This window comes from Macaca nemestrina, chromosome 1 (assembly GCF_043159975.1).
Source record: "Macaca nemestrina isolate mMacNem1 chromosome 1, mMacNem.hap1, whole genome shotgun sequence".
NCBI lineage: Eukaryota > Metazoa > Chordata > Mammalia > Primates > Cercopithecidae > Macaca > Macaca nemestrina.
In genome coordinates, this window is record NC_092125.1 from 200239485 (window position 1) to 200256393 (window position 16909).

Consider the following 16909-nt stretch of genomic DNA (forward strand, 5'->3'; position numbering starts at 1 on the left):
AGTAATCTCTAACCAAATTGAAGATGTGCCATCCCTGCAACCAGTTTTTCCATGCTAGATGTGTGCTCCAGAGAAACTCAAGCACACGTGTGCAAGCGGACATGAAGGAATATTCTGAAATTATACTTACATTGTTTGTAATTGTGTATAGAAAGCTTTCTGCTTAGCATATTCATTTTGAAACCAGCCATCTTGCTGACCTGCTTTATTGGATGTAATGGATGTGCATAGATTCTCTTGGATTTCTCAGGGAGGCATTTCCATCACCTGCGCATAATGATGAATTGGACCATCAAGCAATATCCTGTTAGGAAATAAATGTATACAAAGGCCCAATTCCCAATAGCAGTCAAAAATATAAAAATACCCAGGAATAAGAACAGAATGTTAGTGAGAGACATAAAAGACAACCTGATTAAATGGAGCTAGACACCATGTATATGGATTGGAAGACTCAATATCACATAGATACATTTTTCTCAAGTCCATCCATACGTTTAATGTAGCTCAGTCAGACTTACACAAGTTTTGTTTTGGAGGTTTTTGTTTTACTTTTTATAATTCAGGAAAATTCTTCTTGAGTTTAGAAGAGTACATCTGGGAGAATTTTTTTTAAGTTAAAAGAACACAAATGAGGACTTTTCCTACTAATTATTTAAATATATTGTAAAGCTACAGTAACTGAAACTGTGGATCATTCATAGGAGTAGACAAATAGGCAAATGCAATAGAATAGAAAGCTGACAAACAAAACCAAATGTATATAATTATATGTTAATTATATATGTGATAAAGATGGATTTAAAATTGGTAGTGTGTGGAATATTTACAGAGTTTGGTTAAATGACTAATCTATCAGGGAGTTAAGGTAGAATTGTATATCATATCCCAAAATAAATTTCAGGTAGATTTAAGGACATGAATTCTAGAGGAAAATACTGGTTTATTTATCGTACATTTACTGAGTGAACCTTAAGTACCAGAGCACATATTTTGGACACTGATGTGTAAATAATTATATTGCAGATTGGGTTAATTTTTATTATAGAAATTCCTGCTGCCATTTAAATGCTGTTATGGAAAAAATATTTAATGACTTTAAAAATATATACATTATATTAAGTGAAAGAGCAGGTTGCCCTATAGTATCTATAATTTGATCTTATTGTTATAAAAAATTATAAAAACATAAATTTATACAAGGAAATAAATGCATAGAATAAAGCCTAGAAAGATACTTACCAACATGTTGTAAGTCCTGAAAGTTATTTGCACATTTCTGTTTTATAAGTTTTTCGGCAATTAATATTTTATTGTAATGATACAAGTAACATTTTTGTTCTTGATGAATTAGGATGAATTATGCTTGGAAATTAAGGAAAATATCCTGTTCCCATCATACTTTTTATTAATTAGCCATCGTTTCTGAATAACATCATATATCCAGTGAGTGTTTAAATTTCCAATTATCTCATAGATGTCATAACATTTTTTAAATTTATAGTTTATTTGAATCAGGATTCAATAAGGTCCACACATTAGAGTCATTGTCTCATATGTTTTTTAATCTACAGGTTTCTCCTTCCATCTTTTTTCTTTTCCCCCTTGTAACTTATTTGTTGAGGAAATCAGATCATTTGTTCAGTGGAACTTTCCACTCTGGATTTTGCTGAATGCCCTAACAACGTATCATTTTGTATGTTCCTCTGTCCTCGGTATTTATTGCCCATAAGTTGGAAATTAGATCCAGTGGCTTGATCTGATCAGGTCTGATTTTTTTGGCAAGGTAACTCCATGGGTCATGGTATATCTTTTATTAAAGAAACACATGTTGTCTGATTGTCTTCCTTACTGCAATTGATGATTATTATTTCTTATTGCAATTGATGATTCTTATTCCATTGATGATAAATGCCTTGGTCCATTGATTTCCATATGTTTTGGTAGTTAAAAATATTTTTGTAACAATTTAGGCTAAACTCTTTGAACTTGTATTATCTTGATGTCTGTTGGAACCCTGGAATTCACTCAGTCTATCAGTGATATACAGCAATTACACAAGGATCTGGTAACAGACTTCAGGCTCCCAGGAGCCTAAACAAATCTCTATAATATACAACACTGTTAGCTTGAAGGATGGCTTCTTTTAGAAAGCTTTGCTTCATAAATAGTACACTGGAAATATTGTTCCAATTTGCTGGCAGCTGGCATCACATTGTGTGCCATGCACAAATATTCATCACCCACTCATAGATCCCATCTTTGATATTTACAAAAGCACCAGGGGGTCTTTCACTCAATCACAACTTCTGTTGTTATTTGTACAATTATCTGGAAAGGAGCAGCAACCTCGAAACCTGGGGAGCCAGTTCATTATTCTGATGATTGTTGTCTTTGCTGGTACTAAGAAGTTCAGGGGACAGATGGGAGCAAGGGAAGCCAGATGCCTGTACGATTCCACCCTGGGCAAGCCCAGCAGGCCCTAGCTGGAGCCCTCATTTTAGCAGGGAAGGGGCAGAGGCTGAGCTTGGGGAAGAAAAAGTCACCATGACACGCTGGTCATTTTAACTCCATCCCATCTGATTCCCAGGGATGACATCCAGCAGAGTGGTCAAGACAGGCTACTGCCACAGTGGGGTGGGATCATGTGAGAGGATGGCTGTCTCATGTATTGGAAGGACAGGATTGCGGGTTTAGCAATGTAGAGATGAATGCTTTCAGCCTGTCTATCTGAGGAAACAGATGGTTTGAGAAGCAGGCAACCCAAACCTGGCCTCCCCAGGCTGCTAAAGAATAAGCTGGTGCTATATGGGGGTTGAGGGAACAAGAGCAGATCTCCACTGGAAAGGTTGGAATAGCAACCAGTTCCCAAAGACCAGATTCACAGTAAAGATGGGCTGAGCATAGAACTGACATCAAGGGAAAACGAGATAACTTGCTCAGTTGATAGCTTCCCTCTGCCATCTTCCTTGCATCTGACAACTCGATGTGCCTCTGATAGTTGTTACCAGTGCTAAACTCCAGGAGTGTGGGTTGTGGGGTAAGAAGGTGTTGTTCAACATAAGGCCATGCTGACGACATTGGGTTGGGGGTCTCTCCTGTGTCCAGGTTTATGACGGCAACAACAACTCCGCCCGTTTGCTGGGAGTATTCAGCCGTTCTGAGATGATGGGGGTGACTTTGAACAGCACATCCAGCAGTCTGTGGCTTGATTTCATCACTGATGCTGAGAACACCAGCAAGGGCTTTGAACTGCAGTTTTCCAGTAAGTCTTTCTTGCATCCGTGTGGTCAAGGAAGTCAGGCTTTCCCATTTTATTCATTTACTTGAGCTTCTGCTTGCCCACAAGATACAAAGAATGTGCTCTTAAGACTGTTTTAAAATCCAATATGTATCCATCAGTGGATGCATGGGTAAACAAAATGTGATATGTTCATACAATGGAATAGCATTTGGCCATAAGAAGGAGTGAAGTGGCAGGGCACAGTGGCTTATGCCTGTAATCCCAGCACTGGGAGGCCAAGGCAGGTGGATCACGAGGTCAGGAGTTCGAGACCAGCCTGGCCAAGATGGTGAAACCCCCTCTGTACTAAAACTACAAAAATTAGCTGGGCGTGGTGGCGGGCACCTGTAATCCCAGCTACTAGGGAGGCTGAGGCAGGAGAATCACTTGAACCCAGAAGGCAGAGGTTGCAGTGAGCTGAGATTACACCACTGCACTCTAGCCTGGGTGACAGAACAAGACTCTGTCTTTAAAAAAAAATAAATGAGTGAAGTACTGATGGGTGCATCAATGTGGATGGCCCTTGAAAAGATTGCACTAAGTGAAAGAATCCAGTCTCAAAGGCCACATATTGTTTGAGTCTCTTTGTAGGAACTGTCCAGAACAGGCAAATCCATAGAGCCAGAAAGTAAAGGGCAGTTGCCTAAGGCTGAGGGAGTTAGGGGAAAATGTCTATGGAACTTCTTTTTGAGGTGATAAAAATGTTGTAGAGCTGATTATGACAATAGCTGTACAACTCTGTGAATCTACTAAAAGACATTGGATTGTACACATTAGATGGGAGAATGTATGGTATGTGAATTGTATCTCAATAAAGAAAGCTATTGGGGAAAATAATCCACAGAGTAGAGTCAGGCTTCCCCTCGCCTGGGCTCGAGGCTGCCTGGCAGAGGATCCTTGCCTGTTACAGCAGGAGGTTCAGTGGAAGAGGATTAGAGATACGTTTGAATTCCATTTCTATCATGTGAAAATTGTGTAAGTTTGGAACAGTTTGTTTAACCTTCCCAAATCAATGCTCTCAGTTGTAAAATGCAGATAATTATACCCACCTGTAAGACTCCTGTGAATAACAAATGAGAGAGAACACATGTATAGCGCCATAGAGTGGGAGCTCTGCATAAATCTGTTTCCTTTTCCAGCCCGTTTCAACAGCATATGTTTAAGCAGGTCATAACTAAGCTTTTAAACATACATTTAAGGTGACTTCTCCATATTACCCCATGTTATCAGAATGTCTCAATGAGCAAAATGAAAAGAACGCTCCTGCTAGCAAAAATGCTATGGGGTCAAACAAAAGAAATAGAAAATGCAGACCTTAGGCCTGAAAACTATTAAAAGCAGAAATCATTTACATTTAGCAACAGAGAAATGGATGTTCCTTAATACACCCTCAACTGAGCATAGAAATGAGGAAATCCTGACTGGTGAATCCATCAGAACCCACGGGCTGTGGCTGAGACAGCTTCCTTGAGGACACGGGCTTCGAGGGAAGAGAGGAAGCGTGGTTTCTGCCACAATAGGTCTTACTCACTCTACCTCTTCTCTCCTCACCAGGTTTCGAACTCATCAAATGTGAGGACCCAGGAACCCCGCAGTTTGGCTACAAGGTTCATGATGAAGGTCATTTTGCAGGGAGCTCCGTGTCCTTCAGCTGTGACCCTGGATACAGCCTGCGGGGTAGTGAGGAGCTGCTGTGTCTGAGTGGAGAGCGCCGGACCTGGGACCGGCCTCTGCCCACCTGTGTTGGTAGGAGGGCTCTTCCTCTGCAGGGAACCCTTGGGTCTCCCATAATACCAAGGTCTAGCCCTGGTCTCATTCTAGTTAGACCCCATGCTCCAGGGCCTGGGGGCCATCTACTTGGACTGAATCCTCTTGTTAACAGACATCATGGCTCGCCTGCACCCCTTCTCCACTTCCTCACTCTCACACCTCATTACACCCATGCAGCAGTGCATTCAGGCGGGTAGCTTGCCTTTGTCGTACATTTAGCAAGTGGGACCACAGCCAAGTCATGCCCTCAAAATTGTAACGCGGGTGATAGTGACGAGGTGGGAGAGTCCATTAGAAAGGGAGAGATGGAGCTTTTGCCTGAGTTCCAGGGCTTATTGTAACACCAAGACTCAGATGAGTCTCCCACCCACTCTGGGTCTCAGTTTCCCTGTAGGTAAAATGGGACTCATTCTCCCTTTTCTGGAGGAATGTCAAAAGAAAGAGTAAGATAAAGAACAACCATTGCTCTCACTGATAAAGAATGCAATAATGAACTTGCATCTTTAAACCTGTGGTTCTTCCCGAATGTCATCAGAGGTTCTCTAGAATCTTTACACGTGTCACAGGACAAGAGACAGTCATCTGGGGCAGAAGTGCAAAATAGGCAAAAATGGTCATTCTGTTTGGCCTTTTCATCTCTTACCACCCATCTCCCTGCTAATGTGAATTCCCCCATACTGCTTTGTCCTGCCTCCTACCTTTCCAAAATCAGACCTTTCTCTCTCTCCACCCCCTTTCTCATGTGCCACAACCTCAATGTGTCTGTGCCAGCACTGGCTAATCTTATAAGAACAAAACCTCCACTGGAAAAATATGTACATGCCTACCAAGCCCCACATGTGAGAATTGGTGCACATGTATGTCTGGGTATTTGTGGAGGCAGAGAAATAAATGAAGAATAAAACCTGTTCACTGCCCTTGTGGGGGCCCATACTCTTACATGAAGAACAGACACATAAACAGGTAAGTATAATATAAGAGAAGCACTGTAGAAAGAGTTAAGTGCAAGATGTTGGGAGGATATGAGAATGTTTTGCCTGGGAGGTGATATTTCAATTGAGACTTGGAAGAATGGGTTAGAATTCACCAATAGGAGGGAGAGGAGGCGAGATGGACATTCTAGACTGAGCACGTGCACGGGTGAAAGTGTGAACCGGCATGGTGGGAAGTGTTAATGGGCACAGATGCTTCTTTTCCCCTAGATGACTACATTTTCATAGGATCTTTAACACTCTTATACAACGGAGGGTCTAAGTGGACCCTCTGCAAGTGGACAGACCAAAACAGCAGCCTTTATGGAGCCTCCAGGGTCTTCTTCTCCCTTTGCCTTTGACCTGGTCTTCAAGCATATCTTCCCTTTCACCCTCTATCTCTCTTTTTATATTTCCCCTCATTCATGTGCCAGGCCCTATGCTAGGCACTAGGAATACAGAGAAGAGTAGATCTCAGGCCAGGAAGGGTGATGCTTGCATAAACACACAACAGTATAATGCCACAGACAAGCAAGCCAGAGCACGCAAAATGAAAAGGAGGGATGATGACTCGCATTACAAGATAATTATTTGCTTTGCGGAAAGGATTCACTGTAAGATTACTTTGAATATCAAATATGCCAGTTGGACTGGACTTATTGGATTCACTCAAGCAGTATAAGAGCATTTAAACTTAGAATTACACTAGAACCTTGGAGGTCTTCCCCATTGAGACTGCCTCTAGCCTGCTAGAGAAGTGAGGCTGTGTATTTGAGATTATGTGCATATTTTTGTATATGTCATGTTGTGGTCGACTTCATCATGGTCTACCACAAATGACTGCGGTAGCTTAAAACATCCAAATGTTTTATCCTTCAGTGACTGGACTCTGCAGCCCAAACAAAGCTGCCAAGGCTCTAGGTTGGGAAGAAGGGAGAAGACCAGAAAGAGTAGAGTTATATGTTCTCAGTGTTGTTGAATCTGCTACATGCTGGCCCACTCAGCCCCCTCCTGCCCACCTGCCAGACCCCAGGTAGGGTATCTAGTTGTCCATGATGACATGCTCCCAGTGCTGCTGCCTCCAAACCCTCACTTCCCAGGAAGCAGGAGGTCCTTCTCTGTCTGGAATATGGAAGAAAGCTTGAACCAAGGACATGGATAATGCCCTCCCACCTTTCTAGCTACTTCCTCTATTTGTGGACCAGTCAAGCCCCCTCCTCACAATTGTAGTCCATCCTCTCACCAGCACCCTACTCCCTGCCATGGCCCCATTCAGCCTGGCATCTTTCAATCAGGTTCACACCTCCCACCCCAACAGCACCTTGGAGAGAGGGCTCACAGTGAAGCTTGAGCAGAGGGCCTGATAGAGGGCCTCTTCTGCAACCCTTCGTTAGTGGTCCTGTGTGAAACCAAGGGGTCCATGAATTGTTGGATGAGTCCTTAGCAACAGGTAGGGGTCAGTCTTCCATCTGTGACCCTGATCCCTTCTTCTATTTCTAGCATCTTGCCTAATCAACTATTCCTTTTCCTAAATAGCTCTGCGATGAATATCCTCCTCTTCATTTATACTCATTCTCCCTTGATTCAGACGCTTATAGTAATTTGCATGGAAAGCAATAATCTACTTCCATTCATTTGATTGTCCAACCATCCATTCATTCAATAAACATTAAGCATCTATAATGTGCCAAACAGTATAGTAGGTACTTGATATGCAGATATAAGACAAGCTCCCTGCTGCCAAGGAGCTCATAGTCTTGTGGAGGAAATAGACATGATTTTAATAACATGTTACACATGCTACAATAGAAATCTATTCACATTGTAATGGAGACACAAAGGAGGGCAGTGTCAGTTCTACCTGGGGAGGGGAGGTATGCCACAAAAGGTGTCATAGCAAGGATGTTTATTCAGGTCCTCCATCCAAATAGAGCTTGTGGACTTCATCAGGCTGGACCAAAGAGTTCAGAGAGGCCAAAGGGAGCCACTCTGGTGGGCTCAGTGGGCTCTACTGAAAAGCTTAGACTTCATTTGGGGAGTGAATGCAAGCAGTCACTTGTTTGCATTTGATAAAGATCTGTTGATAGCACTGCCTAGAGTGTGGGCAGCAGTGCCAGCCTAGAGATGGTGAGGGCCTGAGTCAAGATTCCAGCAATGTAGGGGGAGTAGAGTCAAACATGAATAATAATCACACAGGTTTAACAACTGGGTCTCAGAGTGAGATTAGATGTCGGGGAGAAAGGAGGAGAAGGCCAGGAAGAACCCCCAGCTTCTGACTTCAGTGATTGCTCCGATGGGGAATGTAGACCTCTTCACTTGCCTCCCTGCCCCCAGTTTCACCCCTGCTGTACCCCCTCATGCTGCCACCACAGTGACTTCTTCTAACATGCAAAGTTCACTGATGTGTCACGCAGTCAATTAACTCACGCATATAAACACTGCAGTTCTTTCCTGGAACAGTAAATATATGACAGCCTGGTATCCAAGGTCCTTCAACCTGTGATGCTTCCTCACCTTTCCAGTCCCGTCTCCCACCTCGCCCTATCTCATACCCTGGCCTCCAGCCTGCCATGCTCTTCCTCGCTTCCAGGAACTTTGCAGTTACTCTTCTCTGTCTCTCTGCAGTGCCCTCCTTCCCATCCTACCCTTGCTACCCACCCGACCTGGTCAACTCTTGCTTCTCCTTCAAGGTTCATTTGAGACCAGCACCCTCCCTGGCTCTTGCTGTCCTTTGCTCAGGGAGATTGGTCACTTCTGCTACCACTTGCTATTAGGACACATAGCACACAGTGTGGCTGTCTTCTCTACTAGATGGTAAACTCTTCCAGAGGAGGGCAGTATCCTGCTGATCTCTGCTGTCCTGGCAGCTAGCAGAGGTCCTGTTGCTATCAAGAAGCAGGTTGAAGTACTTGCATGTTCCTCCCTAGGAGGCTTTGAGGAGGTTGGTCACAGAATAGGCAATCAGCCCTCCATTCAGGGACTGTTTTTGTTTACCAGTGTACAATTCAGTTGTTTGTAATTATATTAGTCTGTTCTCACACCGCTATAAAGATACTACCTGAGACGAGGTAATTTGTAAAGGAAAGAGGTTTAACTGACTCACAGTTCCTCAGGGCTGGGGAAGCCTCAGGAAACATACAATCATGGTGGAAGGGGAAGCAGGCACCTTTTTTACAAGGCGGCAGGAGAGAGAAAAGTGAGAGCAGGAGGAACTTGTCAAACACTTATAAAACCATCATATCTCGTGAGAGCTCACTCACTATCATGAGAACAGTATGGGGGAAACTGCCCCCATGATCCAGTCACCTCCCACCAGGTTCCTCCCTCAACTCCTGGGGATTACAATTCAAGGCGAAATTTGGGTAGGGACACAAAGCCTAACCATGTGAGTAGTATATGCACAGGGTTGTACAGCCATCACCACAATCTAATTTTTGAACATTTTGTCCCCCACAAAAGAAAACCCATGCCTATTAACAGCCACTCCCAGTTGTCCCCTCCCCCAGGCCCTGGCAACCACTAATGTACCTTCTGTCTCCAAGATTTGCCTATTCTAGGTATTTCATATAAGTGGAATCGCACAATGTGTCTGACTTCCTTCACTTAACTAATGTTTTCAGAGTTCATCTATATTGTAGCAGGTATCAAGCCTGGATTCCTTGTTGTTGTTGTTGTTGTTGTTGTTGTTGTTGTTGTTGTTGTTATTTTGAGACGGAGTTTCGCATTTGTTGCCCAGGCTGGAGTGCAATGGTGCGATCTCGGCTCACCACAACCTCTGCCTCCCGGGTTCAAGCGATTCTCCTACCTAAGCCTCCTGAGTAACTGGGATTACAGGCACGTGCCACCATCCTGGCTAATTTTTTGTGTTTTTAGTAGAGATGGGGTTTCTCCATGTTGGTCAGGCTGGTCTGAAACTCCCAACTGCAGGTAATCCACCTACCTCGGCCTCCCAGAATGCTGGGATTACAAGTGTGAGCCACCGTGTCCGGCTGCCTTGATTCCTTTTTGTGGTTGAATACTATTCCATTGCATGGTTATGCCACATTTTGTTTATTCATTCATCAGTTGATAGACATTTGGGTTGTTTACACTTTTTGATAACTATGAATAACGTTGTTATGAACATTCATGTTCAAGTTTTTATGTGAACATGTTTTCATTTATCTTGGGTATATGCCTAAGAGCAGAATTGCTAGGTCATATGGTGACTATGTTTAACATTTTGAGGAACCACCAACTTGTTTTTGAAAGCAGCTGTACCATTTTACATTTCCATCAGTAACTATGAGAGTTCCAGTTTCTCCACATCCCCACCTACACTTGTATAGTCTTTCTGACCATAGACATCCCAGTGGATGTGAAGTGATATCTTATTGTGGGTTTGATTTGTATTTCCCTAATTACTAACAATGTTAAACATGTTTTCATGTATGTATTGGCTATTTATATATCTTCTTTGGAGAAATGTTTGTTCAAATCCTTTGCCTTTTTAAAATTGGGTTATTCATCTTTTTGTTGTTGATTTGTAGGGGTTCTTTATAGGTTCTGGATATAAGTCTCATCCAGGGACTTTTTAATATGCTGTGCTCAGTCACTTGGAATGAATGAGAGGGACTCAGGAGCAAACAGGCAAAAGGAGCCGCTGAGTGACTGCTGGCAGCTCAGGCCACCCTGTGAAGCTCACTCTTTTGGGATTTCTTTCAGCCGAGTGTGGAGGGACAGTAAAAGGAGAGGTGTCGGGGCAGGTGCTGTCACCTGGGTATCCAGCTCCCTATGAACACAACCTCAACTGCATCTGGACCATCGAAGCAGAGGCCGGCTGCACCATTGGGTAAGTGTCAGGGCTGGCAAAGTAACCATCGTGAGTTGTTCAGGGGAGGCATCATCGGCATCATCACCAGGCCATCCAGCTAGTGCCTGACCCACCTGCCTCACCTGGAGAACCTTGTGATCAATGGTGGTTGCTATGCTAGATGCCTCAAAAAATCTGGAAAGGTCAGTCTCAGCCTCTCAGGGCTTCATGCCAAGTCCATACACCTCATTGGCCCAGATAGCACAGTTACAGCAGCGTAGCCAAGGGCATGGATTGAAGGCATGCAGACCCCCATTTGAATCCAACCCTTCCATGTACTATTTGCAGGACTTTGGAAAAGTTCCTTATCCTCTCTGCATCTCATTGTCCTCTTCTGTAGAGTATGGATCTCAAGATAAAGCACTTGAATGAGATATTGCATGTAATATGCTCAGTGTAGTACTTGGAACATAGTGAATGTTTAATAACAGCTGCTGTGGTTATTTCTGACAGTTAGCAAGCGCTAACTCAGCTTTAGCTGTATGGCCCCTGGCAGATTGCTTCCCTTTTTCAGGCTGTTTCCTCATCTTTAAAATGAGGACAGAAATGCTTGTATTTTTGAGTTGTGGAGGAAGTAAATAGCAAAAGACCAGCAGCGGTATGTACTTCTTCAAAAGATAACTTCCTTCAAAATAGGTATGCCATCAAAATGTAACTTCCTTCCGGGAATTCCTTACTGGAATTTCAAGGAGTCAGAGGAGAAAGAACCATCACCGTTTACAGAGCACAGAGCCTGCACTATTAACTCCCCACAATAGCCCTATTGATAATGATAATAATAAGCCCTAATAACAAATAGACATTATTGTACTTCCCATTTTGTAGATGAGAAAACTCAGATTCCAAAAGGATGCATAGCACTAAGTTTGCACAGGGAATCAAAACTCTGAGATCTGAACCCAGGTCTTTCTGAATCTTCACACTATTGCACTGCTGGCAAAACGGGGCCTTGAGCCGTGGCTCAGGTGAGTTAGGAGGAAAAGAGCAGGTTGGGGTAGCAGTATGAGCAGAGGTATGAAAGGAGGATAGAATACGGGAATTGGAGAGGAAACAGTCTGGCTGCAGTAGGGGAAACACATGGATAAAGAATGGGAGATAGATAGGGTTAACGTATGGCCTGGTTATGGAGCATCTTAAATGCCAATAACTAACAGGGAGCCATGGAAGTTTCTTGAGCAGGGTCGGTCCACCAGGGTTATTTGCAGTGTAGAGAGTTCATGGGGAGGCACCATCAGGAGTCTGTTACAATGATCCAGGAAGTAAGTGCTAAGGATTTGGAACAGTGAGGAGCCAAGAAAAGGAACAGAAGTGTAGCTAGGAGAAGAGTCCTGCATGTAAGAGTTTCCAATTAAGGAGAACTGGCTGAATGGGTGTGTTGCTGCAAGAAATGTAGATATTCACTGATGTACACAGTTCAATTAATGTTAAAGAAATGTATTAAGTGTTTACTATGTACAGATTTTTTAGCTAAACTCTGAGCAAAATAAGGTCAGCAGCGTACATAGGGACTTTGCATTATTAGGGGGACAAGTTAAATATACACATTCATCCTGCACAGCACTGCTGGGATAACCTTCTGGAAGCATACCAGATCAGTTCACCCTCTGATTAGAAACCTTCCGTGGCCACCCCACACTTACAGAATAAAAGCTAACCATTTTGTTCTGGCCTTTGAGGCTACAGCAACTTCAACCTCCCTTCCCAACCTCATTTTCCACCACTTCTGTTCAATGACATTCTGACAAGGCAAAATTATTGGTGACCCCTGTACGTGGCCTAGCTCAGGGCCTAGGTCAGGGCCTTTGTTTCTACTCTGCCCTTCCTCTGGAATGCCCTCCTCCCTCCAAAGGCTTACATCTAAAATTCTCCATCCCTCAAAAGTCAAGTGCAAATGTCAGCTCGCCCAGGAGGTCATCCCTCACCCCCTCTCTTACCGGGCTCCTAGGAGTCCTTTCTGCCTCTTCTGAACTTCCGTTGCCTGTTGCCTCTATTTTCCTGATGACACTGACCACTTTTCTCCTTTATTTATGCTCATGCGTTACCTCCCCTCCTGGAGCTGTGGTCCCTGCCTGATTCATCTTTGCAGGTCTCCCAGCCCTTAGCCCAGTGCCCCTGGCTCAACAGGTGTCAAGTGTTTGATGAATGAAAGAATGAATGAAGCAAGACCCAAGTATAAAGGTAGTTTTATGCCTAGTGGATCTGTGATAGTTCTTCAGTGACTAGTGATTGAACAATGAGTGGATCAAGAACATAATGACTACTTCACTTTAGTATATACGTGTGCAAATCAAGAGGTTTTCTCACTTTCTTCACTCGGAGCATCATTCATTGATGCATTCATTCCCTCATATTCACAAATATCTGTTTGTTTGCTACCTGGCTGTGCCTGTGCCAGGTGCTGGCATTATATAAATGAATGAGATGTGGCCATGGTTCACAAAGAGCAGACACACATGTCGGTCCAGAACAAGGTGGTGGCACAAGGAGGAAGGGGAACGGAAAAGCAGGACAGGAGGAGATGGGAGGAGTCATTCTGGAAAAGGTGACCCTAGAGCTGAGTCCTGAAGGAGGGAGAGGAGGTTGCCAGGTAGCCAACGAGGAAGGTGGGTGGGAGGGTAATGAGCTTCTAGGCAGAGAGTGAAGCAGTGTGGTCAGCATCAAGGAGCTGGAAATGGTTCCCGCAGCTGGATGATCACCTGCGATTTGGTGGGTGGCAGCTTTCATGAGAGATGAAGCTGGTGGCCGAGGCTGTAGGGAGCACAGAGGGCCTTGGGGCTGTGATGCTGCATTTGGACAGCTCCTGGCAGTTTTGTGGAGAATGGGCGGAGTGGGACAGGCTGGGCCTGTAAGCACAGTGAGGAGGCTGTCTCCAGAGTGTGGCTGGGGACAGACGAGGAGGCCGGAAGCCGGGCAGTGGCAGTGGAGATGGAGAAGAAGAGAAAATTCAGGGAAAATTCAAGTGATCACACCAACTTTTCTCAACTACTGTTTGTGACAACAGCACACCAAGTACATGCGTACCTACTACCTACACCCAAATGGCGTTCCTATTTTGCCATATATGCTTATGTGCTTTCTTTGTTCTTCTCTTTCCATCCTTTTGTTTTCCTTTTTGCTGAGCCACTGAAAAGTACACCGTCAACATCATCATACTTCATTTCTAGGTGCTTTGGCACACATCCTCTAAAGAGAAGGATGTGTTCATCCATGGCATAGCAGCCGTAACCTACCTAAAAGGCACAGCCTCTGGGAATTAAGGAGAGCAGAGCAGATCTAGGTGTGGCTGACACAAGGAAATTACAAGAAGTTGATGAATGGATTTCTGGGCAGTAGTGAGGACCGTTTTCACTGATGAGAATGGTGGCTGTGGGGGTGGAGGGGAGACAGGAGATGCCCTTTCTAGCCCTCAGGAAGACAAGATCAAAACACATACAGGAAACGTCCTGTCCAGAGTAACACAGCAAGAAATATGAAGTCATGGGGTGTAGGGTCCAGCCCCATAGGGTCGATGGGTTTTTCTCCCCGTATGCAGAGACAAGAGATTGTAGAAATAAAGACACAAGACAAAGAGATAAAAGAAAAGGCAGGCCAGGCGCGGTGGCTCACGCCTGTAATCCCAGCACTTTGGGAGGCCAAGGTGGGCGGATCACGAGGTCAGGAGATCGAGACCATCCTGGCTGACACGGTGAAACCCCGTCTCTACTAAAAATACAAAAAATTAGCCGGGCGCGGTTGTGGGCGCCTGTAGTCCCAGCTGCTCGGGAGGCTGAGGCAGGAGAATGGCGTGAACCCAGGAGGTGGAGCTTGCAGTGAGCCGAGATCGCGCCACTACACTCCAGCCTGGGCGACAGAGCGAGACTCCGTCTCAAAAAAAAAAGAAAAGGCAGTTGGGCCCCGGGGGACCACCACCACCAAGACACGGAGACCGGTAGTGGCCCCGAATGTGGGGCTGCGCTAATATTTATTGGATACATGACAAAGGGGCAGGGTAAGGAGTGTGAGCCATCTTCAATGATAGATAAGGTCATGTGGGTCACGTGTCCATTGCGCAGGGGGCCCTTCCCTGCCTGGCAGCCAAGGCAGAGAGACAGAGGGAGAGAGAGAGAAACAGCTTACACCAATTATTTCTGCATATCAAAGACTTTTAGTACTTTCACTAATTTGCTACTGCTATATAGAAGGCAGAGCCAGGTGTACAGGATGGAACATGAAGGCAGACTAGGAGCATGACCACTGAAGCACAGCATCACAGGGAGACGGTTAGGCCTCTGGATAACTGGGGGTGGGCCTGACTAATGTCAGGCCCTCCACAGGAGGTGGTGGAGCAGAGTCTTCTCCAAACTCCCCCAGGGAAAGGGAGACACCCTTTTCCCATCTGCTAAGTACTTAGTGGGTGTTTTTCCTTGACACTGATGCTACCGCTAGACCATGGTCTGCTTGGCAACGGGCATCTTCCCAGACGCTGGCGTTACCGCTAGACCAAGGAGCCCTCTGGTGGCCCTGCCCGGGCATAACAGAAGGCTCGCACTCCTGTCTTCTGGTCACTTCTCACTATGTCCCCTCAGCTCCTATCTCTGCATGACCTGGTTTTTCCTAGGTTATGATTGTAAGAGCAAGGATTATTATAATATTGGAATAAAGAGTAATTGCTACAAACTAATGATTAATGATATTCATATATAATCACATCTATGATCTATATCTAGTATAACTATTCTTATTTTATATATTTTATTATACTGGAACAGCTTGTGCCCTCTGTCTCCTGCCTTGGCACCTGGGTGGCTTGCTGCCCACAATGGGGGGAATGCTGAGGATCCCAAAATGGGAAATAGTCCGAAGAAGGTAAAGATAATATCAGTCCTTAGTCTGGATGGCTTCTTGGAGCCACAGCAACCTCAAAGGAGCTAATGTGAAGTAAGGTCTTCCCAGTTTCATTGAGAACTGCAGAAAGATGGAGATAGAGTGGCAAGACACCATCCCTTCCTCATTCCCCCACCCCAGCCTTCCATCCCAACTAGTGTGCATAGTGTACACATGTACAGCAGTACTTGTGTGCTTACTCAGTCCTCCCCCTTTCCCTCCCCTTCCCTCCTTCTTTCCCTCTCCCTCTCTCCCTCTCCTACCCTCCCTCTGTCTCTTTCTCCTCTCCCTCCCTCTCCCTCAACCCCCAACACACACACACACACACACACACACACCTGTCTTGAATAACCAGCAGCAAAGTTAGGATAACTCACATTCATAATTAGACAAACACAAAAAGCCCCTTTGTGTTTGAGTCCTTATTTGGTTATTGTCTTTTTTATTGGAAATATCTTTATAGAATTTTTCTATATGCAAATTAGGTACTCTTTTTTGGGAGGGGGTTGGACAGTCTTGTTCTATCGCCCAGGCTGGAATACAGTGGCACTGTCTCAGCTCACTGCAACCCCCACCTCCCAGGCTCCAGCAATTCTCATGCTTCAGCTGGGATTATAGGCGAGCGACATCACACCTGGCTAATTTTTGTAGAGACAGGGTTTCACCGTGTTGGCCAGGCTGGTCTCGAACTCCTGGCCTCAAGTGATTCTCCTGCCTCGACCTCCCAAAGTGCTGGGATTATAGATGTGAGCCACTGCACCAAGCCAGATAATCATTTTTTTAAAATTCAAAATTTAAACAAAGAAATGTATAAACTTGAAATGAAACGTTTCTACAGTCTTACTCTGTAATCTTACCCCTCCTCACATCCCACATAAAATAACTATTAATGTCTGTTTGCTCTACTTATTCTTTTGGATATTTTGTGTGCCAATATGTGCGTAAAGCAAATGTAATACATGTGTTTCTAAACCAAGTTCATCCACATGCGTGGCTCAGTAACTTGTTTTTTGTTTTACCACTTGACCATATGTCACCATCTTATCATGTCAATGTATATAGATCTACCTCATCCTGTTTGATGGGTACAGAGAATTATATTGTATGCATCACCATAATTTATTTAACCATTCATCTGCTGAATAAGTGAATCTTTTCAGCTTTTCACTC

General features: G+C 44.4%; 1 protein-coding gene across 11 annotated transcripts in view; it reads left to right on the plus strand.

Annotated features, from left to right (window-relative positions):
* The window catches only part of LOC105495216 (CUB and Sushi multiple domains 2), a 656530-nt gene that overhangs the window by 470047 nt on the left and 169574 nt on the right, over positions 1-16909 (plus strand). For all 11 annotated transcript variants that reach the window (XM_071096465.1, XM_071096467.1, XM_071096468.1 and 8 more), the window contains 3 exons: positions 3109-3265; positions 4838-5029; positions 10729-10855. In XM_071096465.1, coding sequence (XP_070952566.1) covers positions 3109-3265; positions 4838-5029; positions 10729-10855 — 476 coding nt within the window. The remainder of the gene's footprint in view (positions 1-3108; positions 3266-4837; positions 5030-10728; positions 10856-16909) is intronic.